Source organism: Nyctereutes procyonoides, unplaced genomic scaffold (genome assembly GCF_905146905.1).
Source record: "Nyctereutes procyonoides isolate TBG_1078 unplaced genomic scaffold, NYPRO_anot_genome, whole genome shotgun sequence".
In the NCBI taxonomy this organism is placed as follows: Eukaryota; Metazoa; Chordata; class Mammalia; order Carnivora; family Canidae; genus Nyctereutes; species Nyctereutes procyonoides.
In genome coordinates this window covers 72,507,683-72,532,278 of record NW_026575146.1, presented here as the reverse complement: position 1 = coordinate 72,532,278, position 24,596 = coordinate 72,507,683, and the positions used below count along the sequence as shown (strand labels likewise).

Sequence of the window (24,596 nt, the reverse complement as noted above, 5' to 3'; positions counted from 1 at the left end):
CGCCCCTTTCCGGCTTGTGACCTCACTGAGTGCCCTCAGCCTGTGGGTGGGGGGGTGATTTTGAAGCTACTCCTAAGGTTCTTGTAGGGATAAAATAAAAAAGTGCGCTTTAAAGGTTTAGCATACCATAAGCCCTCAATAAATGCGGGTGTGTCTATTACTACTTTTCCTTGTTTTATTCACATGTTCTTTTTTTTTTTTTATGGAGGTGAACTTTACATAACAACCGTTTTATTTTTCTTTAAAGATTTTATTTGTAAGTAATCTCTGTGCCACACATGGGGCTTGAACTCACAACCCTGAGATCAAGAGTCACACTCTCTGCCAAATGAGCCAGCCAAGTGGCCCCCATAACATAACCAATTTAAAGTGTGCAATTCAGGGGCGCCTGGATGGCTCAGTCTGTGAAGCATCTACCTTTGGCTCAGGTCCATGATCTCAGGGTCCCAGGATTGAGCACTGTGTAGTCAGGCTCCCTGCTCAGCAGGGAGTCTGCTTCTCATGCTCCCTCTGTGCTCTCATGCTTTCACTCTCAAGTAAATAAATAAAATATTTAAAATAAATAAATAATACATACAATTCAGTGGCATTTGGTGCACTCCTGGTGTTGTGCAACTACCACCTCTGTGTAGTTCCAGAACATGTCCATCTCCCCCAGAAGGAAGAGTCCAGTACCCATGAAGCAGTCCCTTCCCTTCTTCCCCTGCCGCAGACCTTGGCAGACCCTTGCAGACCAACAGCCTGAGTTGTTTGACATGATTTGCCTCTTCTGGATATTTCACATAAGAGGAGGCATACAACATGTAGCCTTTTGTGCTTTTATTATCAGTTTTATTGTCATCCTCACAACAGCCCTGTGCAGTGGGGTAGTGTGTCCTCTTACAGGCCAGGAGCCTACAGTTCAAAGCAGTGGTCAAGTGACCAGGGCAGATGGCCGAGCAGGGGATCCAAACCCCAGTTTGCTTGGCTCTGTGAGCAACTTAACCTCAGCCACTGCTGCCACTTCAATTCAGCTTCTCTTTGCAAGAGGCTGTGTCTCTGAGGGGGCATGAGGCAGATCAGATGCTGGGGTCAGCACTTCGTATTGCTGACCGGATGACCTGGGCAAGTACTTTCCCACTCTGTACATCCGTTTTCTCATTTGGTGTGATCCCGAAACGAGATGATAAAGGAAAGGGTCCCACGTGGCAGGAGCTCAGTAACCCGCCCTGTGATTACTATTGGTGTCATCCCCATTTCACAGAGAAGGAAACTGAGGTTCTGAATACTGAGGCATGTTCCCAAGGGCAGAGGTGGGATTTTAACCTGGGATGGGCCCCCTCCCAATCCACCCTGGCCTCCCCACCCCCAGAAATCTTCCCTGCCCTCTGCCTGCCCCAGTACTGACTCCATGGTCCTTGTCTATCCCCAGGGTGGAGGAGGAGGGCGGTGCCCGGGCCCAGCTGCTCAAATCCCTGCGGGAAGCACAGGCAGGACTCGCGGAGGCCCAGGAAGACCTGGAGGCTGAGCGGACAGCCAGGGCCAAGGCAGAGAAGCAGCGCAGGGACCTGGGTGAGGAGCTGGAGGCGCTGCGGAGTGAGCTAGAGGACACGCTGGACTCCACCAATGCGCAGCAGGAGCTCAGGTGAGGCCAGGCTGCCCTGTGGCTGGCACATTCTGGGTGTGTACAGGGCAGGGTGCAGGGAGAGGAGGACTTTGGTGCTCACCAGTTGTTCATCAAGTATCAGCTCTGCACCTGGGCTAGGCTGGGGACAGAGATAAGTCAGAGCCAGACACTTCCCACAGGAACTCTTGGTCCAGGGGAGGCAGATTCGGGCAAAGAGGCCCGGTGGAGAACAAAGTATGCTCTAAGGGAGCAGCACAGGGCATTGTGAATGATAAGAGAAAGCCCTTAAACCACGTGTATGGAGGAGTCTGAGAAGACTTCCTTGAGAAAGAGCCTTTTGAACAGGGTTTTGAGAGATGAGTAGGAGTTCACCCTTAAAGCCGCATTGTTCCCTCACTTCCCACCCAGTTCCCTTAGAAATGTAGAGTGAGGTCCTCATTCTTGAAGGAGGCATACCCAAATGTCAGGAGGACCACCCCCAAAGTCCCTGCCTTTCTCTATTCTGAAATCATGCTCCCTCTACAAAAGGTCCAAGAGGGAACAGGAAGTGACAGAGTTGAAGAAGGCTCTGGAAGAGGAGACGCGTGTTCACGAAGTGGCGGTGCAGGAGCTGAGGCAGCGCCACGGGCAGGCACTGGGCGAGCTGGCGGAGCAACTGGAACAGGCCCGGAGGGTGGGTTGGGACAGGAATGGGGGGTTCTGGGGGGCGGAAGGCAGGATGCAGGAGGACGTGCCTCTGACTGGTTCTAGGCTAGCTCCTATTTCTGGAGTTCTTTCCTTGTGTATCCATGTCCTTGGTTCACCTTCCATTCTGCAAACATGGGGAAAATACTATGTCCCCAGGATGGTCTGGGGACCCAGCAGTGTGCAAAACAACCCATATCCCCTTCCGTTGTGGAGTTCACATGTTACCAGGCAAGCCAAAGGCTAAATAGCAACCCATTCCTCATGTATATTGGGGTAATAAATGCTCTGGGAGGGATGCCTGGGTGGCTCAGCGGTTGAGCGTCTGCCTTCGGCTCAGGGAGTGACCCTGGAGTCCCAGGATCCAGTCCCACATCAGGGTCCCTGCATGGATCCTGCTTCTCCCTCTGCCTATGTCTCTGCCTCTCTCTCTGTACGTCTCTCATGAATAAATAAAATCTTTAGAAAAAAAAAAGCTCTGGGAAAACAACAATAAACAAAGGGGCAGCAGAGTCAGGGTTGAGGGGTTGTGACTTCAAAAAGAGACATCACGAAGCACATTTGAGTAGAAGACTAAAGGAAGTAAGGAGTGAGCCATCTAGTGTCACAGGGAAATGTGTTCCAGGCAGAGAGAAAAGCCAGTCCAAAGGCCCTGAGGCAGAAATGTGTCTGAGTATTTTAAGGACCAGTGAGGAGTCCCAGGCAAAGAGAATAGCCAGTGCCAAGGCCCTGAGGCAGGAATATGCCTGCTCTGGTTGAGGGGGAAAGTATACTTCTTTACTGGTCTCTGTCACTTGCCAGAGCAAAGGTACATGGGAGAAGACCCGGTTGGCCCTGGAGACTGAAGTGTCTGAGCTACGGTCGGAGCTGAGCAGCCTGCAGGCCTCACGTCACGAGGGCGAGCAGCGGAGACGCCGCCTGGAGTCACAGCTGCAGGAAGTTCAGGGCCGGGCTGGCGACGGGGAGCGGGCACGAGCCGAGGCTGCTGAGAAGCTTCAGCGAGCCCAGGTGAGTGGGGCGGCCTGGGCAGGAACCCTCTCTGGGCTTCCGTTTGGTCCACAGCAGCCCTTCCAACTCTTCCAACATGATCACACATGAAGAGCTAGTATTCAGTGAGCAATTACTATACACCAAATATCCTATGTATTTCCCTAAATCTACCTGACTCTCCTTTTAAGGAAGTACTAATATTGTTCCCCTTTTACATATGAGAAAACTGAAGCCCAGCAAAGTGAAGCAGATTGTCTTAGACCCCTCAGAACCAAAACTCGAACCCAGGCTTACCTGACCCTGTAGCTCTTAACCCTACCATGACTCCCCACTCTCCTAGAAGCCTTAAATAATCTGGATTCTGATTAGAAAAGTCCAGTGTGAACACATGGAATACTGTAGGGATGATATCATACCATTACTGTTAAAAAAATGTGGACTTTTAAGTTTTAATTTTATGTTTCTTTAAATGGCCAACATTACTGAGAATACAAAGAAGCAGAACGGATGAAGGAAAAAACTACTTTAAAAAAATAATTTTAAAAAATATTTTAAGTGATCTCTACACCCAACATGGGGCTCAAACTCACAACCCTGAGATCAAGAGTCAAATGTTCTACCAACTGAGCTGGCCAGGTGCCCCAGGAAGAATGATTTTTAATTGTCCAGCTCCTCCAGGGGAAAACATCATTACAGTTTTTAGTTTCCAGATTAAAATAGCGTATTAGTGTAAAAGTTGCGATATAACCAAAGGCACCCCCATAATCCATCAGCTTTAATAAAGACCTGTGTCTCCCTGTTGAGAAAGAGACTCAGGGTAAGCAGTGGAAGCTGGTAGGATACTATGCTCCATGAGGTCACTCAAAATCCAGGTTCCTTGTTCTTGTCACGCCACCATCCCTGAGAGCATTGCCCTCATCTTCAGACTCAAATCTGGGTTATGGGTACATCTGTGCCCCTGCTTAGGAAGGGGGAAAGAGAGGAAGTGGTAAACTTGCTTATATCACTTTGTTTGTATTCCTTTGGTTGTCATCACATGATCAAATGACCACAACTAACTGCAAGGGAGGCTGGGAAATGTAGTTTCCAGCTGATAGCCATGGGCCTAGTGAATAGACTATCATAGTGGGACCAGAAAGAGTGGATTAAAGGGCAGCGGGGGTGGGGGTGGGGGGGCAGCCAGGATCTGCCCCAGATGAAATCATGCTACCTAGTGGTCACTAGTAAACATTTTACGTATGACACAAATGAAAGTGACACTAGAAGTAGAATTTGGTGGTTGGCAGTAGGAGTTCCAGCCAGCACTAGAAGTTTCTTCAGTGATGGAAATGTTCTATATTTGCGCAATCCAGCCACTGAACGTTGAAAATGTAGCAAACACAGCTGAGGTGGTGTATTTTTACTTTTATTTAATTTTAGTTTTTAAATGTAAGTAGCCACATATGGCTGGTGGCTACCGTATTGGACAGCACAGCCCTGGCTCAGTCCCTCTTCTGGTAGCTGTGTGATCTTGGGCAAATTTCCTAACTTTTCTGTGTCAGCTTCCTTTATGTAAACTGGGAATAGTAATAGTATCACCTCATAGGGTTGGTGTGTGAAACCAGTGGGCTTCCTTCCCCTGGAGAATAAGGTGAACCTGTGGTGGGCTGGTTAGACAGTCTTGTTCTATGATGTCAGAAAGACACCTAGCTTGAGGCGCCTGGATGGCTCAATCAGTAGAGAATGTGACTCTTAACCTTGGGGTCATGAGTTTGAGCCCCATGTTATGTGTGAAGATTACCTAAAAAGAAAGAAATAATACATAAATAAATAAATACAGGGATACCTGGTGACTCGGTGGTTAAATGTCTGCCTTCTGCCCAGGGCATGATCCTGGAGACCCCGGATTGAGTCCCGCATCATGCTCCCTGCATTGAGCCTGCTTCTCCCTCTGCCTTTGCCTATGTCTCTGCCTCTTTCTCTGTGTCTTTCATGAATAAATAAGTAAAATCTTTAAAAATAATAATAATAAAGTTCTTTAAAATAGATAGATAGATAGATAGATAGATAGATAGATAGATAGATAGATACAAAGAGAGAAAAGTACTTATACAATGGAGAACTCTGGCTGCTGAATGAAATACTCAAATTTAACATGGCTAATAATGAGATAAACTGGTCACATATGCCTCCTAATCTGATAGAGACTGGGGAGGGGAGGGAGAAGGATACCTGGTTATCTTCTTGTCTCATTTCCAAGATAAATTTTCTTACCAGCTGGAATTTGAACCCAACCTTGTTCCCTAAGTGAACCCCAGAAAGGGAGAACAGGTGGTCCAGGGCAAGACAACACCAGAGACTCTCATCCCACAAACATTTCCTGAGCACCTACTATGTGCCAGGCCCTTTCCTGGGCCTTGGGGACATAGCAGGGAACAAAACAGATGAGGAACTACCCTCCTGGAGATGACAGTCTGGGGGAAGGAGGTGGTGAGCTGTTACCCGATTCCCACTGGGAAGAAATGTGAGGCCAGGATCATTGTGAAAACTTTTGGTGGGGGAGGGAAATTGCTTTGTTGAAATAGAACTCATATGCTGGGGGCCCCTGGGTGGCTCAGTCAGTGAAGCATATGCCTTGGGCTCAGGTCATGATTTTGGGGTTCTAGGATTGAGTCCCACATTGAGCTCCCTGCTCCTTGAGGAGTCTGCTTTTCCCTCTGCCCCTCCCCCTCCCCTGCTCATGCATTCTTTATCTGTCTCTCTCAAATAAATAAATAAAATATATTTTTAAAGATTTTATTTATTTATGAGAGACACAGAGAGAGGCAGAGACATAGGCAGAGGGAGAAGCAGACTCCCCACAGGGAGCCTGATGTGGGACTCGATCCTGGGACCCCAGGATCATGCCTTGAACCAAAGGCAGACATTCAACCACTGAGCCACCTAGGCGTCCCAATAAAATATTTTTTTTAAAAAAAGAACTCCTATACGGATGCCTGTGTGGCTCAGCAGTTGAGCATCTGCCTTTGACTCAGGGCGTGATCCTGGAGTCCCATGATCGAGTCCCATGTCAGGCTCCCTGCATGGAGCCTGCTTCTCCCTCTCCCTGTGTCTCTGCCTCTCTCTCTTTCTCTCTCTGTGTGTGTCTCATGAATAAATAAATAAAATCTTTAAAAAAAACCCTCATATGCTGTATAGTTCACCCATCTAGAGTGTACAATTCATTGGTTTTTGGTGCATTCCTAGAGTTGTATAGCCATCACCTTAATCTAATTTTAGAACATTTTCATCACCCCCTGGAAGAAATACTGTATTCTTCAGCTACCATTCCCCAGCCTTCCCCCCATTACCCCCCCTCCCCCCACAACCACAAATTTCCTTCCTATCTCTTTAGATTCCCTATCCTGGGCATTTCACATCGGTGGACTCATGATATCTGTCCTTTTGGGTCTGGCTACTTGCACCCAGCAATCATGTTTTCAAGGTTCTCCCGTGCTGTAGCACATGTCAGATTCATTCCTTTGTCCTGTCAAATAATATTCCATCATTTGGCTATGCCACATTTTGTTCATCTGCACATCAGCTGATGGACAGGTAGGCTATTCGCACCTTTCAGCTGTGGTGAATGGTGCTCCCTGGACATTCCCATACAAGATTTTGCATAGACATAGGTCTTTAGTTCTCTTGGGTCCATGCCTAGGAGGCGAATTGCTGGGCCATAAGGAGACTCTGTGTTTCAGTGTTTGAGGAACCACTGGGCTGTTTTCTATAGCAGCTGCCCTACTTGCCATCCCCACCAGCCTGGTGTGGTAGGGACTGGAGGGGATGGAGTGGCTGGGGGCAGCCAGGTGGAAGTCACCATTGGAAGGTGCCCCTTCCCCGCAGGCTGAACTGGAGAATGTGTCCGGGGCCCTGAGTGAGGCCGAGTCCAGAGCCATCCGGCTGAGCAAGGAGCTGAGCAGCTCAGAGGCCCAGCTACATGACGCTCAGGTGAGGCCCGCTCCCCTCAACCCCCAGCACTGCCCCCACCATGGCTCTCCACCCTCTGCCTTCACCTTATCTCCATTTCCTCCACCACCTGTAGGAGATGCTTCAGGAGGAGAGTAGGGCGAAGCTGGCCTTGGGGTCCAAGGCGCGAGCCCTGGAGGCTGAAGTGGCGGGGCTGCGGGAACAGCTGGAGGAGGAGGCAGCCGCCAGGGAGCGGGCAGGCCGCGAGCTACAGACCGCCCAGGCCCAGGTGAGCAGTCCTGGAGGGAGACCTGGTGGGGCCTCCAGTCCCAACCCACTCCTCTGGGTTCCTCAGCTCAGGGATGGCCCCATTGCCTACCCAGTCCTAGGCCGGACCCTCGGGAGACCCCCATTCTTGTCTCTGACTCTCCCTCAGCCACAGCCTGCCCTTCACCACCCCACTCTGAGCTCCCAAGCCCTTTGTATTCTCATCCCCCTTCCAATCACCTTGGGCTGGAACTCTCTCTGCCCATGGGTCCCCACACACACCAGAATGGGAGCTCCTTGAAAGTGGAACCCATCAAAGTTAGGTCTTGGTCTTCAACACAGGCCAACCTAGTGCCTGGCATATAGGAGGCCTGGAGAAATGTCTGTTGAATGAATGAGTGATGACTGCATGCCTCTAAATATCCTTCTTCAACTGGCAGCTTCTATGCATACTTCAAGATCCATCTCAAATGCCCCCTCTTCCAGGAAGTCTCTCTTGAATGTTCTGAACAGATTCTAAATTCCTCCTGTGGGTTCCCATGGCTGCCATGCTGCTTCTCCCTTAGCCTCCACCACCCTGGCCTTGATGCTCAGTCTCCCCCATCAGAATGGAGTCCTCCCCAGGGTGGAATCCGGGTCTGATTCATCTTCTGGGTCCTGACGGGAGTAATTTTCATCTCCTGAAGAAGCTGAGGTTCATAGAACTCACAACCTCAAGCCTACTCCAAAGCAGAAGAACCCAGTACAACGAGTCCCTTTTCTCCTCAGGCCTCAGGCTCCTTGTCTGGGAAGTAGGGCACTACCTTGGTCTGGTCACAGCCATGACAGCCACCCACCCTTTCTCCTCATCCCATGCCCCACCCCCAGCTCTCAGAGTGGCGGCGGCGCCAGGAGGAGGAGGCAGGAGCCCTGGAAGCAGGAGAGGAGGCCCGGCGCCGGGCAGCCCGTGAGGCTGAGGCCCTAAGCCTGCGCCTGGCAGAAAAAACTGAGGCGGTGGAGCGGCTGGAGCGGGGCCGCCGCCAGCTGCGGCAGGAGCTGGACGATGCCACCGTGGACCTGGAGCAGCAGCGGCAGCTCGTGAGCACACTGGAGAAGAAGCAGCGCAAGTTCGACCAGGTAGGGCACCTCACCCAACCCGGTGGGCAGTCAGGATGCTCACTGGTGCCCCCATGGTCATTGTGTGCAGTCAGGAGGAGGAGATGTCAGGCTCCACTATGAACCTGGGGGGACCCTAGGGCAAGATGCTTCTTCCCTCTATGCCTCTGTAAAATAGGAACCCCTCATCCATCCTGGTTTATGTCTCCTGTCCCAAAATAATTATTGGTAGTACCCACTTTTTTTGTTGTTTTTGTTAAGAGAGGGAACTCGTGTATGAGCAGGGAGAGGGTGGGTGGGAGAGAACCTCAAGCAGACTCTACGCTCAGCACAAAGCCTGATGCAGGGGATCCCTGGGTGGCTCAGCGGTTTAGCGCCTGCCTTCAGCCCAGGGCGTGATCCTGGAGTCCTGGGATCGAGTCCCACATCAGGCTCCCTGCGTGGAGCCTGCTTCTCCCTCTGCCTATGTCTCTGCCTCTCTCTCTCGGTGTCTCTCATGAATAAATAAATTAACTTAAAAAATAAATCTCAGAATAATTTTGAGATTCATCCATGTTTTTGCATGGATTAATAATTCATTCTTCAGGGCATCTGGCTGGCTCACTTGGTGGAGCTTGTGATTATTGATTTTAGGTTCATGAGTTTGAGCTCCATATTGGGCATGGAGAAAACTTAATTAAAAAAATTTATAATAATGTATTCCTTTTTTTTGTATTCCTTTTTTTTTAACTGCCAAGTATTCCTGTATAGATAAACCACATTTTGAAAACCATTAACTTGTTGAACATTTGAGTTATTTCTAGTTTTTGCCTTTTATGGATAAAACCTTAGTCTTTCTAATAAGGTGTAGTGGTTTGAATTCACATTTCCCTAATGAGCAATGACACTGAGTGTCTTTCATGTGCTTATTTGCCATGTATACCTCTTTGGTGAAGTGTCTGTTCAAATCTTCTGTCCACTTTTTAAAATTAGGTTGTTTCCCCTTTTTTGTTTTGTTTTTGGGGTGGGAGTTGTTTCTTTCATTATTGAATTGGAAGTTCTTTATATATGGTAAATAAAAGTTCTTTAGCAGATCTATTATTTTGCAACTATTTCATCTAGTCTGTGGCTTGCCTTTTAATTCTTCATTAGAGTCTTTCAAAGAGCAGGAGGTTTGAATTTTGATGAAGTCCAGTTTATTAAATTGTTGCTTTGTGGACTGTGGTTTTTAGTGTTGTGTCTGAGGAGACTTTACCTAACTCAGTCACAGAGGTTTCTTATATTTTTTCCAGAAATTTCTACTTTTCAGTTTTATATATATGTTTGTGATCCAGTTTGAGTTAATTTGTTTATATTGTGCTAGTATGGCTCCAAATTAATTTTTTATACGTGGCTATTGAATTGTTCAGACACTGCTGAAAGAATCTCTTTACTGACTCATTTTTGCATTTATATTAAAAATCGGGTAGTGTCAGTTGTCCATTTTTTTTTCTTCTTTTTCAAAGTTCTTTTGCTTTTTCCAGGTCCTTCTCATTTCCACATGTACTTTAGAATCTGTTTGTCAGTTTCTACACACAGAAAGAAAATCCTCTTGATTTGGGATTTTATTGAATCTATAGATTAATCTGGGAAGAATTGACATCCTAACAATACCTAGTTTTCTGGCCTGGAGATGTGGTAGATGTGCCCATTTATTTACATCACCTTTACTTTTTGTACTTTTCAGTGTACATCTTTCTCATTTTTTATCAGATTTATTTCCAAGCATTTCATAATATTGATGCTATTTTTTTCTTTCTTTCTTTCTTTCTTTCTTTCTTTCTTTCTTTCTTCCTTTCTTTCTCTATTTATTTATCTATTTTTAAAGATTTTATTTATTCATAAGAGACACAGAGAGAGAGAGAAAGGCAGAGACACAGGCAGAGGGAGAAGCAGGCTCCATGCAGGGAGCCTGATGGGGTACTCAATCCCGGGACTCCAGGATGATGCCCTGGGCCAAAGGCAGGCGCTAAACCACTGAGCCATCCAGGGATCCCCTTTTTTTACTCTATTTAGATCATTTCTGTCAACTTGCTTTCAAGTTTACTGGTTCTTCTGAAGTGTCCAGTCTGCTTCGGTTTCCTCCAATGACTTTTTTATTTCAGATACCATGCTTTTCAGTCCTGGCCTTTCTAGTTGGTTCTGTTTTAGTTTCAAACCCCTCCTGAAATAACCTTGGGTCTTCACCCACTGTATCCATCTGGTCCTGAAATTTACTAATCTTAACTATGATTATGACTTTAACTATAGTCCTTGCGTGATAAATCCCAGTGATGAGGTCATCTGTTGGTCTGTTTCCATGGACTGGTTTTTCTCTTGACTATGATCCCTGTTCTCTTCCCCTTGTCAGATCTTGTAAGTTTTATTATTGTTGATTTCTGTGCCTTAAAAAAAAAGCCAACAAAGGTTGAAGTACATTGTAAAAATGGTATACGTGTCTTTTGTACCACTACCCCAGGAGCAAGAAACACTCTTTCCTCTGTCAGGCTTCTAGAATGAGGGGCTCCTCACTTTGATCCATTCAAGAGCTGGGCTGGTCAGGGACACAGTTGCAACTTTAATCCCTCTACCTCCGTCTTGTGTCTCTGCCTTTGTCTGTCTGTCTCTCTCTCTGTCCCTGGCTGCTCCCTCTTCCACATCCACTTGTACACTCCTTTCAGCTAATCTATTTCCCCCACCCCATCTCCCTCAACCTGGAAGCTCCTGGCAGAGGAGAAGGCAGCTGTCCTGCGGGCGGTGGAGGAACGTGAGCGGGTCGAGGCGGAGGGCCGGGAGCGCGAGGCTCGGACCCTGTCACTGACTCGGGCGCTGGAGGAGGAGCAGGAAGCACGTGAGGAGCTGGAGCGGCAGAACCGGGCCCTGCGGGCAGAGATGGAAGCACTGCTGAGCAGTAAGGATGACGTCGGCAAGAACGTGAGCAGGGGCCCCCACTCCACAAGACACACGTGTGGACAACTGCATGCACACCTGATGTTGGGAGACACAGACACACGTGTGTGCTCTTATGCATGGATCACAGAATCATCCATCAGAGTTACATGTTCATGCCAAGCACAGAATGATAGGAGAGCTGCTGACCAAACGTACATGCTCACATAACATACACAGAGTATGAGGAGAATCTTCCACCAGACACATATGTTCATACACACATGCAGGAAGTAAGGAGAGCCATTCCTCAACATGCATGTTCACATACACATGCATAACAAGAGGAGAATCTTCCAGAGAACATAAAGAGAATTTACACACTACGTGCAACCTGAGAACCACACCCCAAACATGAGTCTATGCACATGCACACACCACACGTACCATACACACCACACACACATACATTTCCTCACACACACCACACATGTACCACACATCATGTGTACATACTGCACACACACCACACACACATATACCCCTCACACATACCACACACATCACATACACATATACCTTCTCACACACATATATCCCCTCACACATCACACACATCCCCTCACACATACCACATACCCAGTGTGAGGACATCCCACCTTGCCACCCTCAACCCCACTGAACACATAGAGGCTCCCCCCAGGTCTCTCTCTTCCCCCCTGAATCACAGGTCAATGAGTCTCCCAGGGCCAACAGGGAGTCCCCTAGGCCAGTCCTCAGTCACCACTCACTCAGCCCACATCCCAGCCTTCTAGAAAGGTCCACCACACCCTCTATTGTATCCATTCTGCCCAATAAATATACTTATGGAGCAGCAGCAAGGACAGGCCCAGGGATACCCACCACCCTGACTGATGATAGGAGGCACTGACAGGATTTGTGTTTCAGTGAGGCTCTGAGCAGACACACTTCCAGTGCCCTTTCTTATTGCCAACAACACACTCTCATGGGTACAGCAGATAAGGGCTTTATCTTCTCCACACACTCTGGTGTTGATCTGATGGAGCTTTCAGCCAAGTCTGGAGGGAACCCCTGAACCCCATGACATACCCTTGGCCTGCAGTCCCAGGGATACCAGAGTTAAAATCCAGCTCATGCTCAAACTACTAAGGTCTCTCCTTCGGGAAAACTGTCAAGTTATTCATGGTTACTCCAAAAGGCCTACTTTGTTCGAATAGGATGTTGATGGGAGAAAATTTAACTCCTTCCAGTAAACAAAACTGATTGGCAGGTGCCAAATAGGAAAGGAGACCTGTTGGCGTCTTCCAAGGGCAGGAGGTAGACACTGTCACTGATGAGAATTTCCATGAGGTTCTTTGGGCAGTAGTGACACATAGATACAGTCCCTGCCCCATGAAACTCACAGTCCAGTGTAGGGGGTGGATGTTGCATAAGAAGACACATAAGCTCATGTTAAATGACTGTTGTGACTAAGGCTGAGTCAGAGAGGGGCTCGGGGCAGCAGCTTGGATAACAGAAAGGCCCGGACAAGCCAAGGGACGTTCCTCTGAGAAGGTGACAGTTAAAGGAGAAGCACAGGCACGGGACTTGGGGTCTCAGAACTCATAAGCCCAAATCTGTCTTCCAGCAGTGTTTAGGATTTTAATTTACAACTCCCCGGAAGTTCTGGGAACCCTCATGCTGAGAAAAAAAATCACAGTAGATGGTGGAATGGTACTATCCTGGGGAGTCCAACACACAGCAACACTCAACTCTGGAGCTATGTTCCTCCAACCCAGATCCGCACAGGATTCCCAGAGTTGAAGCTCCAGGGAAGTCAGCTCACGATGCAAAAATCTCAAAACCCACAAGGAAGTAATCCACTGTGAGTGAGAGTCAGCTGGCCTAACAAACACTTGAACCAGATTCTCAGGGCCTGCAGATAAGAGAACTTGCACACATCGGTTATTAATGAATTGTTTTAGGATGATTCGGCAGGAGACACAGAGTAACTAGCTGCCCTGGGCAATGGTGAATGAATGAGCAAACCAGAATGTGCACATCAGCTTGTCCATTAAAGCTTCCTTCACTCTGTCCTCCGAGAGATCTAGGATCCCCCTCCCCCACCTCCCCAAGACCCGGGAGCCCAGAGCTCACCTTCCCATCCCCCCAGGCGCATGAGCTGGAGCGATCCCGCCGGGCAGCAGAACAGACAGCCAATGACCTGCGAGCACAGGTGACCGAGCTGGAGGATGAGCTGACGGCAGCCGAGGACGCCAAGCTGCGGCTGGAAGTGACCGTGCAGGCTCTCAAGGCGCAGCACGAGCGCGACCTGCAGAGCCGAGATGAGGCTGGCGAGGAGAGGCGGCGGCAGCTGGCCAAGCAGGTAGGAGACCAGGCTGGAGGGCGCCTGCCCACCGAGCTGGGAGGGCTCTGGTGCCCGGAGGCTAAAAGAGGAGACAAGAAAGTCTTACCTACCTGCTGCTCAGTGTTTCTTCCCAAGGCCTTCCTGTTCCCCAGCCATCACCCACCATAACCCCTGAACCCACACACATGTCCCACTGACTGACATGCCCTGGATCAGATATCACCACTGAACCATTCACCCAGCCCCCCACCCACACACAGCCCCCCCACCAACCAACGCTTCTCTGCAGCCACATCTGTGTCCAGCTTCTCCATTTGCCCAACTAACCCTTTCCAGCAACTTCCTCTCCCCAGCCGCTCCCAACTTCCCCAGCCTGCCCAAGTGCTCATCCATCACTCATGGACCAGCTCATCTACACCCCTCTATCCACAGCCTTCCTCCCTCATTCATTTACTCATTCCCCCTTCCCTGTGGTCTGTAGCATCCATTTCTGACCCATCCAGTGGAGGGCTTTCTTGTGGTCTGAAGCTGGCTGGCACTGAGTGCTGAGCATGGGAGGGTCAGGGCAGCTCTGAATGTAGAAAGACCTGGAGCTGTGTGGGAATGGGCTGCAGGGGACAGTTGGGAGCAGAGCAGAGGCTGGACCAAAGGCAGGGAAGGATAAGCCCAGAGCCAGGGCTCTGGTGACAGAGCACAGGAGGAATGGCGCTGCTGGCCTGGACAGGGGCTGGTGGGTGGACATCTAGGTCACTAGCATGTAGAGGGAGGCTGGACCTTTGTCCCCTGAGCCTACCCCTTCTGTCTTCCCCACAGCTGAGGGATGCAGAGGTGGAGCGGGACGAGGAACGCAAGCAACGCGCCCTGGCTGTGGCCGCCCGCAAGAAGCTGGAGGCTGAAGTAGAGGACTTGAGAGCCCAGAATGCGATGGGGGTGCAGGGCAAGGAGGAAGCGGTGAAGCAGCTCCGCAAGATGCAGGTAGGGGCCGGGCTCAAGCCCACCATGAGCCAGTCCCGCTGTTCCCCCCACACACACATCTCCTCTGCACCGCTCTATAAACATCCAAGCACCAAAGGCTCACTTGCTCCTTTTTATATTTTTTATTTCCTTTACTTAGGATACTTAGGTTTTTTTTTTTTTTTTGGAGTCCAATATCCTCATTTTACTTAATTTTTGAGATGAAAATGCCTTAGGGTTCCTCCCCTAATATGAAATCTATACCTGGTTGTTTAAAATAAATTGGAGGGTGGGGGGAAATAGGTACCCGGCTGGCTCATTTGGTGGAGCTTCTGACTCTTGATCTCTGGGTCGAGAGTTCCAGCCCCAGACTGGAGTAGAGATTACTTAAAATTTTTTTCTTTCATGATAATGATGTGTCCGTGTAAAGTCTAATTTTTTTTTTTAAATTTATGAGAGACAGAGAGAGAGAGAAGCAGGCTCCATGTAGGGAGCCCTGTGTGGGACTCTGAGATCTCAGGATCACACCCTGAGCCAAAGGCAGATGCTCAACCCCTGAACCACCCAGATGTCCCAAGTCTAATTTTTTTTTTTTAAGGTATAGAACTGGGCTGTCCAATACAGCCAGCCCCATGTGGCTATTGGGCATCTAAGATGTGGTGGGGCTGAAATCCAAATCACATGCTGGATTCTGAAGACTTAGTACAAAAAAACAAAACAAAACAGTAAACTATCTCAATTTTTATAGTGATTGTAAATGGAAATAACATTTTGGATAGGTCAGGCGGAATAAAAATATTGTGTTCAAACTACTTTCAGCCATTTTTTTTTTTTACCTTGTTAATGTGGCCACTAGAAAATGTAAAACAACATATGTCCTTGCTATATCTTCCCAGTGAGCAACACGGGGATAAAAAGATCCCTCCCCAAAAAGTAAAAATTACCAATTATGTCATCCCTGAGAAAAAGTGCCTGCACTGAAAAGCTGTTATTATCAAGCAAGTAATAATATTAATAACAGCAATGATCCTTAATAAGAGCAATGATCCTGCTAGTACCACCCCCAGCGCTATCCTCACCATCCTTTCAGAGTTTTTTTTTTTTTAATAGTGATGGACGTCAAGTTTGGGTTTTACTTTTCTTTAAGCGCTATTGAAGAGAAAAGCCTTACACTGGCATCTTTACACACTTAGTGGTGTGACCGCATAGTAAAGTGACTAGAAGTGTAAATTCTGAGGCCAGATGGCCTGGGTTCAAGTCCTGACTCTGCCATTAACCACGCTCCGCTTATGGCGGAACCTCTCTGCGCCTCATTTGCTCCATGTGTCCACTGGGGAGGAAACTAATCCCCACTAGCTGGAGTTGTGAGGATTAAGGGAGTCAGTACATAAAAGGGCCTGGCCCGCGGTAAATGATCAGCAAGAGTGTGCCAGCATAATTATTACTGCAGAGTCCAAATACTACACCCATTTCATGCTGACTTTTAATTTTAAGGTGTTACTTATATAAACTGGAGGGAGCCGAGGCCCAGAGATGGGGAGGGGCTGGGGCCGGCTGCAGGGCTTTGCTTGTTTTCCGGGGGCAGAGGAGCTCCGGAGCACTCCCGCAGGGCGGAGGCGAGGGGAGGGGCTTCCCCGTGAGCCACCACCCGGCTGCACCGCTCACATGCTTTGTTCGGCCCAGACCCAGATGAAGGAGCTGTGGCGGGAGGTGGAAGAGACGCGCAGCTCCCGGGAGGAAATCTTTGGTCAGAACCGGGAGAATGAGAAGCGCCTCAAGGCGCTGGAGGCAGAGGTGCTGCGGCTGCAGGAGGTGAGGCCTGGATGGGCGTGGCCCTGGGAAGGGGTAGGTGGTGGGCGGGGCGCTGGGGATTGGAGGCAAGGGGTGGGGCGGAGCCCACAGGCTGGGCTCCAGGGCCCTAGGGAGCCCTGGGAGGATTCTGAGCAAAGTAGGAGGAGCTTGGAGTCAAGGAGGCTGGAGAGAGGATAAAGCCTGAGCTGGGGCGGTGGGGATGCAGACACAAGAGTAAGGGTGGGCATGGATAGGGCTGTGGGTTGTAAGGGGGCAGAGGAGGTGAGGAGAGCCCGAGGGTCAGGCCTGGTGCCTGGGGGAGCCTGGAGCAGGAGGTTTGAAAGGAGATGCTGAGCTCTGTGAGGCCATGCGGAGGGGGAGGGGCCTGGAGCCGGGAAACTAGAGGTGGTGGGGTCAGGGGCTCTGTGGAGACGGCTGCCTGTAGATAGAATTTCATTCCAAGGCTGCCCAGGGATGGGATGTTCATTTGCACTGAAGACAAGGCCAAGAGACCTGAGGTGTGAGGGGCAAGGAGGTCCCATGCTAGGATAGGGTCCCATCGCCACTGCTGACTACCACCCCTCTCTATCACAGGAATTGGCCGCCTCAGATCGTGCCCGGCGGCAAATCCAGCAGGAGCGGGATGAGATGGCAGACGAGGTGGCCAATGGCAGCCTTAGCAAGTGAGTGGCCAGTTGTAGTGTGTGGGGCAGGGCCCGGACCCTGGCCATTCGGCCTGCTCACCCTCCCCTATTCCCCTTGTCCTTAGGACGGCTATTCTGGAAGAGAAGCGTCAGCTGGAGGGGCGCCTGGGTCAAATGGAAGAAGAGCTGGAGGAGGAGCAGAGCAATGCAGAGCTGCTCAATGACCGCTACCGCAAGCTGCTCCTGCAGGTGAGCATAACTGTCACCCCCTGACGGCCTGGGCCTCTGCTGACCTGGGACCATAATCTTCAGTCCTTTTATTCAACAGGTAAAGGAGAAGGGGATATCTAGTTTGGGTTTTCATGGTTGAATAGGAGTTTTTGAGGGTGGTGGGGGTAGGCACTGATGCATTCATTCACTTGTGTTTCTGAAGCTTCTCAAGGGCTGGATCCAGACATGAATTATGTGGGGTCTCTGTCCTCCAGAGTTCCCTGGGAACATAGACCTGGAACTCAGTGTCTATGGGTGGGGTGGCATGTGTGATAATAGAAGTATGTGGGGCCCAGCAGAGAGACAGACAGAGGTAGAGAGAAAGGAAGGAGGGAAAGAACTCTCTGGAAAAATCATAAAATATGTGGAAGGAGAGATATTTGCTGGGATTTGAAAGCATAAGTAGAACCTAGGCAGACAGAAAAGCATATTTTCATTTGTGTATTTATTTATAAATACTGTTGGAAGCTTCTGGAGGCTCAGGTCCTATTCTGTGGGGTGTTGGGGACCTGGTGATGGATCATTCCAGGTCTCTGCCTTTAAGGAGACAGACTATCCCAATACAGAAGTATAAATGAAAATGGAGGAAGCACAGGACACTGTGAAGAGAATACTGACCCAAGCCTGGAGGTTAAGGGGCTATCAGGGAAGACTTCCTGATGGAGGAGATATCTTAAGTCTTGAAGAAAGTTAAGAGTTTAGGGCAGCCTGGGTGGCTCAGAGGTTTAGCGCCACCTTCAGCCCAGGGCATGATCCTAGAGACCTGAGATTGAGTCCCATGTCGGGCTCCCTGTATGGAGCCTGCTTCTCCCTCTGCCTGTGTCTCTGCCTCTCTCTCTCTCTCTCTGTCTCTCTCTCTCTCTGTCTCTCATGAATAAATAAATAAAATATTTTAAAAAAAGAAAAAAAGAGTTTGTCAGGCAGACAATGGAGGGATGGGATTTCCAGAGAGAGAGAGACACATGTCACCACTATTTAATTAATTTTTTTTTAATTTGAGAGAGAGAACATGTGAGCATGTGTGAAAGAGGGGGATGGTGGGAAGAGACAGGGAGAGAAGGAGAGAGAATCTTAAGCAGGTTCCATTCCCACCATGGGCTTGATCCCCCGTCCCTGAGGTCATGACCTGAGCCAAAATTAAGAGTCAGACACTTCACTGACTGAGCCACCCAGGTGCCTCTCATTAATTTTTTTTAAAGATTGTATTTATTTATTCATGAGAGAGAGAGAGAGAAAGGCAGAGACATAGAGGGAGAAGCAGGCCCCATGCAGGGAGCCCAGTGTGAGACTCGACCCTGGAACCACGGGATCATGCGCTGAGCCAGAGGCAGACACTTAACCACTGACCCACCCACCCAGGTGTCCCAATTTTTAAAGACACATTTTGAGGCCTCTCAGGAGCCATGTCCTGTCACTGCTGTCAGGATTCAGAGAAGAGTAAGACCCCAGCTCAGCCCTTGCAGAGAACCTAGACCAGTAGGAGAGGCAATCGTACTCCAGAATGATGACCTCACTCAGAATGAAAGCCCAGTCATAAAGGTTGCACACTCTAGTCCCTGGCCAAGGGCAGCTCAGACCTTATATCTAACCCTTTGTCATCCCTGGTTGACTCTGCTCTATCCACACCAGCCTTCTCGCTATTCCTTGACTCTGCCAAGTTTATTCCTACCTCAGGGCCTTTCCTTTTGCTATTCCCACCTACTGAGAGAAAGCTCTTACATGAGACCACCCATATCTCGTTCCTTCAGAAGAGCCTTCCCTGACCACCCTGGGTGAAACAGCCACCCTTTCTCCCACAATTACCCTCCATTCTTTCTGCTTTAATCTCCTTCAGATCACTTACTGCTACCTGGCACTATATTATATACTTACCTGTTTGTCTGCTGTCCATCTCCCCAACAGAATGTAAGCACTTTGAGGGGCACCTGAATGGCTCAGTTGATTAAGCATCTGACTCTTGATCTTGGTTCAGTCTCAATTTCGGGGTGGTGAGTTCAAGTCCCCTGTTGGGCTCCATGCTAGGTGTGGAAAGCTACTTAAAAAAAAAAAAAGGGCAGCCCTGGTGACTCAGCGGTTTAGCGCTGCCTTCGGCCCAGGGTGTGATCCTGGAGACCCAGGATCGAGTCCCACGTCAGGCTCCCTGCATGGAGCCTGCTTCTCCTGCCTGTGTCTCTGCCTCTATCTCTTTGTGTCTCTCGTGAATAAATAAACTCTTTAAAAAAAAAATAACGTAAGTACCTCAAGAGTAGGGCTTCTGTCTTATGATCACTACTCTATCCCCAGTACCTAAAACAGTGCTACGTGCTCATTAGAAATGAGGTAAGTAAGCCAATCCATGCTCTGGTGAAGGGAGCATAGGATTCTACAAGCATACAAGGAATGATATGACATAACCAACCTGCATCCTTTGTTGTTGATGAAAAGGAGAACGTCTTTAAAAATCAAAATGGGGGTGGGGTGCGCCTAGGTGGCTCAGTGGGTTAGCTGTCTGACTTCAGCTCAGGTCATGATCTCAGGGTCCTAGGATCAAGCCCCACATCAGTCTCTATACTCAGCACAGAGTCCTCTTGGGACTCTCTCCTCCCGCTACCCTTCCCCTCTGTGCATGCATGCATTCCCTCTCTTTCTAAGTAAATAAATAAATCTTTAAAAAAATCAAAGTGAAATTTTAAAAGACACAAAAAGGGATTTATAAGAAAATAGCAAATATTGAAGAGAAGCAAAGAAGATCCAACATATGGTAATGGGAGTCTCCAACGAAGAAGACCCAGGCAGGGGGATAGACCAAACCTGAGAGAATAATACAAGAAATTTCCTGAAATAATATAGCTGAAAGCTACATACTAGAAGAGCACACTGTGTACACAGAATATAATGACCCATCAAAACCAATATCAAGACAGATGCTAGTAAAACTGCACAAGTTGGGGGGGGGGGTTGGGGAGTGGCTATCCTTAACCATCTAGGAAAAAATGAGCACGTGATCTACAAGGAAAAGGAAATTAGATTTTTTTTAAGATTTATTTATTTATTCATGAGAGACACAGGCAGACAATGGAGAAAGAGAGGCAGAGACACAGGCAGAGGGAGAAGCAGGCTCCATGCAGGGAGCCCAACATGGGACTCGATCCCAGGTCTCCAGGATCACACCCCGGGCCGAAGGTGGCGCTAAACCACTGAGCCACCCGGGCTGCCCAGGAAATTAGATTTTCATCAGATTTTTGAGAGCAAGATTTCGTGCTGCAAGAAAATGGGAGGATATAGTTAAGATTCGCAGAGAAAGATGTGAGCTGTGGATTTTGCATCCAGCAAGACTTCCTTCCAAGCATAAAGGACACAGACGAGTTGTCAGCATGCAGCAGCTGGGGGGCCATGTTCCCACAAGTGATTCCTGAAGAATCTATGACAGAGGTGGTTCTCAAAGTGGCTCCAAGGCTGGCAGCATCAGAATTACCTGGGAACTTGCTGGGAACGGAAGTTCTCTGGCCTCAGCCAAGCCAAAGTGAGTGAGGAATGCCAGAAGTGAGGCCCAGCAATGTGTTTTAACAAACCCTCTGGGTTCTGAGGCTTGATATGTCTGAGGGCCGCTGCCCAGAGCCCCAGGTTCTGGTGATTCTCCAGTGTGAGAGCATAATGAACATGCAGTCTGCTCACTGTTCTAAGATGGAGTAAAGGCTGAAAAGGAGTAAGAAAGGCAATGGATATCTGTTCAGTTGTGTGCAGTGCAACTATTTTTAAATTAAGAGAATGGGCAAACAAGAAAAAAAATTGTATTACTATATTGAGTAATTATATTGGTAATTCGCATTGTGTTTTCTGAGACCATCCCATGGAATAAAGCACAAGAGAAAAGACACGATCTTTGCATTCTGTTGCCACCCGCGTCCATAACCATGTGAGCACCTAAATGTAGATGTGTCGTGGGCAGAGGTGAAATTAAAACCAAAGAGAACCCTGTGGCTCTGAATTTGACTGGGACTTGTTCACAGGGACTATTTCTGCTCATCAGGCCTAAGAACAAGAACCAATCCAGCAGTGGTGAGCAATCCCTGCTACCCAGGTTTGTGGTCCAGAATTCCATCTCCTGCTCAAAGAAACCGGAGCTTCTTTACAAATGGCCAATTGCAGATTGGAGACAGGAAATGAACAAGAGGAACGTGGAGCATCTGATCATACCATGCCCTAATCTGCTAAAGCTGCCATAACAAAATACCACAGATAGCAATTGGGGGGATGGGGTGGGGGATCACACAACAGACAATTATTTCTCACAGTTCTGTGAGCTGGGAGTCCAAGATCAAGATGCCAATGAGCTAAATTTTATTCTGAGGATAGCACCTCTTTTGGCTTGGAGACAACCACCATGTGTGTGCCTATGCAGAAATTAGAGCACTCCCTGGAGGCTCCTTATAAGGGCACTAATGCCATCATGGGGGTCCCACCCTCGTTGCCTCATCTAACCCTAATTACCTCCCAAAGGCTCATCCCAAGATACCACCATAATGGGGTTAGGACTTCAACATAGGAAATCTGGGGGGACACGAGCATTCAGTTCATAAGACATTTATCAAGGGAGCTAGTTTAGTTCTGCCAGAAAGCACCTAGACATCAACCGGGAGAGGTTCCTGGTGGCCACAGATGGAGCCATTGGAGTTTCTACAAGGATAATAATCACAACTGCTTTAAATGTATCTAATCTGTTTAAATCCATCAATTCACAGTGATTTCAATACTCATTAATAATTATATTAGTTTCCTAGGGTAGCTATAACAAAGTATGCCAACCCAGGTAGCTTTAAAACGACAGCAGCTTCGGAGCACCAGGGTGACTTAGTTAAGTGTCTGATTCTTGATCTCAGCTCAGGTTTTGATCTCAGGGTTATGAGTTCAAGGTCCACACTGGGCATGGAGCCTACTTTATTTTTTGAAAAGATTTTATTTATTCATGAGAGACACAGAGAGAGGCAGGGACATAGGCAGAAGGAGAAGCAGGCTCCATGCAGGGAGCCTGATGTGGGACTCGATCTCGGGTCTCCGGGATCATTCCCTGAGCCAAAGGCAGACACTCAACTGCTGAGCCACCCAGGCATCCCTGGAGCCTCCTTTAAAAAAATAAAGTATAGGGATACCTGGGTGGCTCAGTTGGTTAAGTGTCTGCCTTCGGCTTGGATCATGATCTCAAGGTTCTGGCACCAAATCCCAGGTCGGGCCCCCTGCTCAGTTGGGAGTCTGCTTCTCCCTCTCCCTCTGCTCCTCCCCCTGCTTTCTCTCTCTCTCTCTCTCTCTCTCTCTCTCTCAAATAAAATCTTTAAAAAGTTTTTTAAAAGCATATGCTAATCACCATGTCAATGTGTTCCTGTGAGGACACAGTGAAATAAAGTATGAATCAGACTGGAACTGACTCACTTCCTTAGACCCAGCACAGGACCTCACTTGGAGTACGAGCTGAATAAATAAATAGGGACTATTATTAGGGGTGTGTTTACACATTCTCAATGTAGTAGCTGCTATTTGTTGAGCTGGCATTTCTTAATATTCCACACGTCACCTGTATCAGAACCACCTGAGGTGCTTGTTGAAAATGCAGATTCATGGATCTGCTAGAAGCAGAATTTCTGGAGAGCAGGACCTGCAGTCCTCATCTTTTTTGCAAGCTCCCCAGATGATCCTGGTGTGAAAAGAAGTGTCATAACCTTTCAAATAGACTCATTCACAGTCCAAGGTAGAATTTATATCATTTAAACAAGTTTGTGATAGTCTTGTGGACTTACTAAAATAGCAGAAAGCTATCCAAAAGGTTAAAACCTGGGGCTGGCACTGCTGTTGGCTGATAAGCCAACCAGAAAAAATACATGCTGACATTTATTGGGTATTTAGTATGCACCAGGCTCTGTGCTGTTCACTTCACAATTGTCAACTCATTTAATTGTGGGAGGTACCTGAATTTACCTACCATCTTCCCTCTGAGACTCCACCATGACAGTTCTGCTTTTCCCACTGCTACAGGTGGAATCACTGACTACAGAATTGTCAGCTGAGCGTAGTTTCTCAGCCAAGGCAGAGAGCGGGCGACAGCAGCTGGAGCGGCAGATCCAGGAACTCCGGGGGCGCCTAGGTGAGGAGGATGCTGGGGCTCGGGCCCGCCAGAAGATGGTCATTGCTGCCCTGGAATCCAAGCTGGCCCAGGCTGAGGAACAGCTGGAGCAGGAGAGCAGGTAGGTGGGAGAAGAGGGCACAGCTGGAGGGTGATCCCCACATTCTGGTCAATGAGATGAAGGAGAGCTGTTTCGAAACATCCAAAAGGCATCATAATGTTAATGAGTGCTGATTTCCTATATTTTTTAGGATACTCTAGGCTGCAAGTAACTACAGTCTCACTAAGAATATGATTTAAACAGTAATGTAGGGGCGCGCCTGGGTGGCTCAGTCAGTTGAGCATCTGACTCTTGGTTTTGGCTCAGGTTATGATCTCAGGATCATGGGATCAAGCCCCGTGTTGGGCTCCAAACTCAGTGTGGAGTCTGCTTCTCCCTTTCCCTCTGCTCCACCCTGATACCACACACTCTCTAAAAAAATCTTCAGGGCAGCCCCAGTGGCGCAGCGGTTTGGCGCCACCTACAGCCCAGGGCGTGACCCTGGAGACCCTGGATCAAGTCCCATGTCAGGCTCTCTGCATGGAGCCTGCTTCTCCCTCTGCCTGTGTCTCTGCCTCTCTCTCTCTCTCTGTGTCTCTATGAATAAATAATTAAAATCTTAATAAATAAATAAATAAATAAATAAATCTTCAAACAGTAATGTAGCAGTTAGCTCTGGCTGCATAACAACCAACCCTAAATTTTAGTGGCTTAAAACAACCACCATTTATTACTGCTCATGAGTATTTGGCTGGCTGATAGGTTTTGCTGATCTGAGCATGAGGGCTTCATTCACACATCCATAGCCATGTCAACTAGATGGATTTGCTGATCTTGGTTGGGCTCTCATTGCCTAAGGCCATGCCTGGGAAAATGAGGCTAACTTATCTCTGCTCTGGGTTGGCCCAGAATTGTTCACATGGCAGAGCCCAGGTTCCAAGACTGAGGGAAAGTGTTAGAGGCTTCTTGGGGCCTAGACT

At 48.5% G+C, this 24,596-nt stretch overlaps 1 protein-coding gene across 6 annotated transcripts in view; it reads left to right on the top strand.

Moving 5' to 3' along the window:
- MYH14 (myosin heavy chain 14) overlaps positions 1-24,596 on the top strand; it is a 99,880-nt gene that overhangs the window by 70,367 nt on the left and 4,917 nt on the right. For all 6 annotated transcript variants that reach the window (XM_055310862.1, XM_055310857.1, XM_055310858.1 and 3 more), the window contains 13 exons: positions 1,412-1,624; positions 2,135-2,279; positions 3,092-3,298; positions 7,145-7,249; positions 7,344-7,496; positions 8,342-8,590; positions 11,288-11,500; positions 13,629-13,841; positions 14,637-14,798; positions 16,461-16,589; positions 17,163-17,251; positions 17,338-17,461; positions 23,489-23,697. In XM_055310862.1, coding sequence (XP_055166837.1) covers positions 1,412-1,624; positions 2,135-2,279; positions 3,092-3,298; positions 7,145-7,249; positions 7,344-7,496; positions 8,342-8,590; positions 11,288-11,500; positions 13,629-13,841; positions 14,637-14,798; positions 16,461-16,589; positions 17,163-17,251; positions 17,338-17,461; positions 23,489-23,697 — 2,211 coding nt within the window. The remainder of the gene's footprint in view (positions 1-1,411; positions 1,625-2,134; positions 2,280-3,091; positions 3,299-7,144; positions 7,250-7,343; positions 7,497-8,341; positions 8,591-11,287; positions 11,501-13,628; positions 13,842-14,636; positions 14,799-16,460; positions 16,590-17,162; positions 17,252-17,337; positions 17,462-23,488; positions 23,698-24,596) is intronic.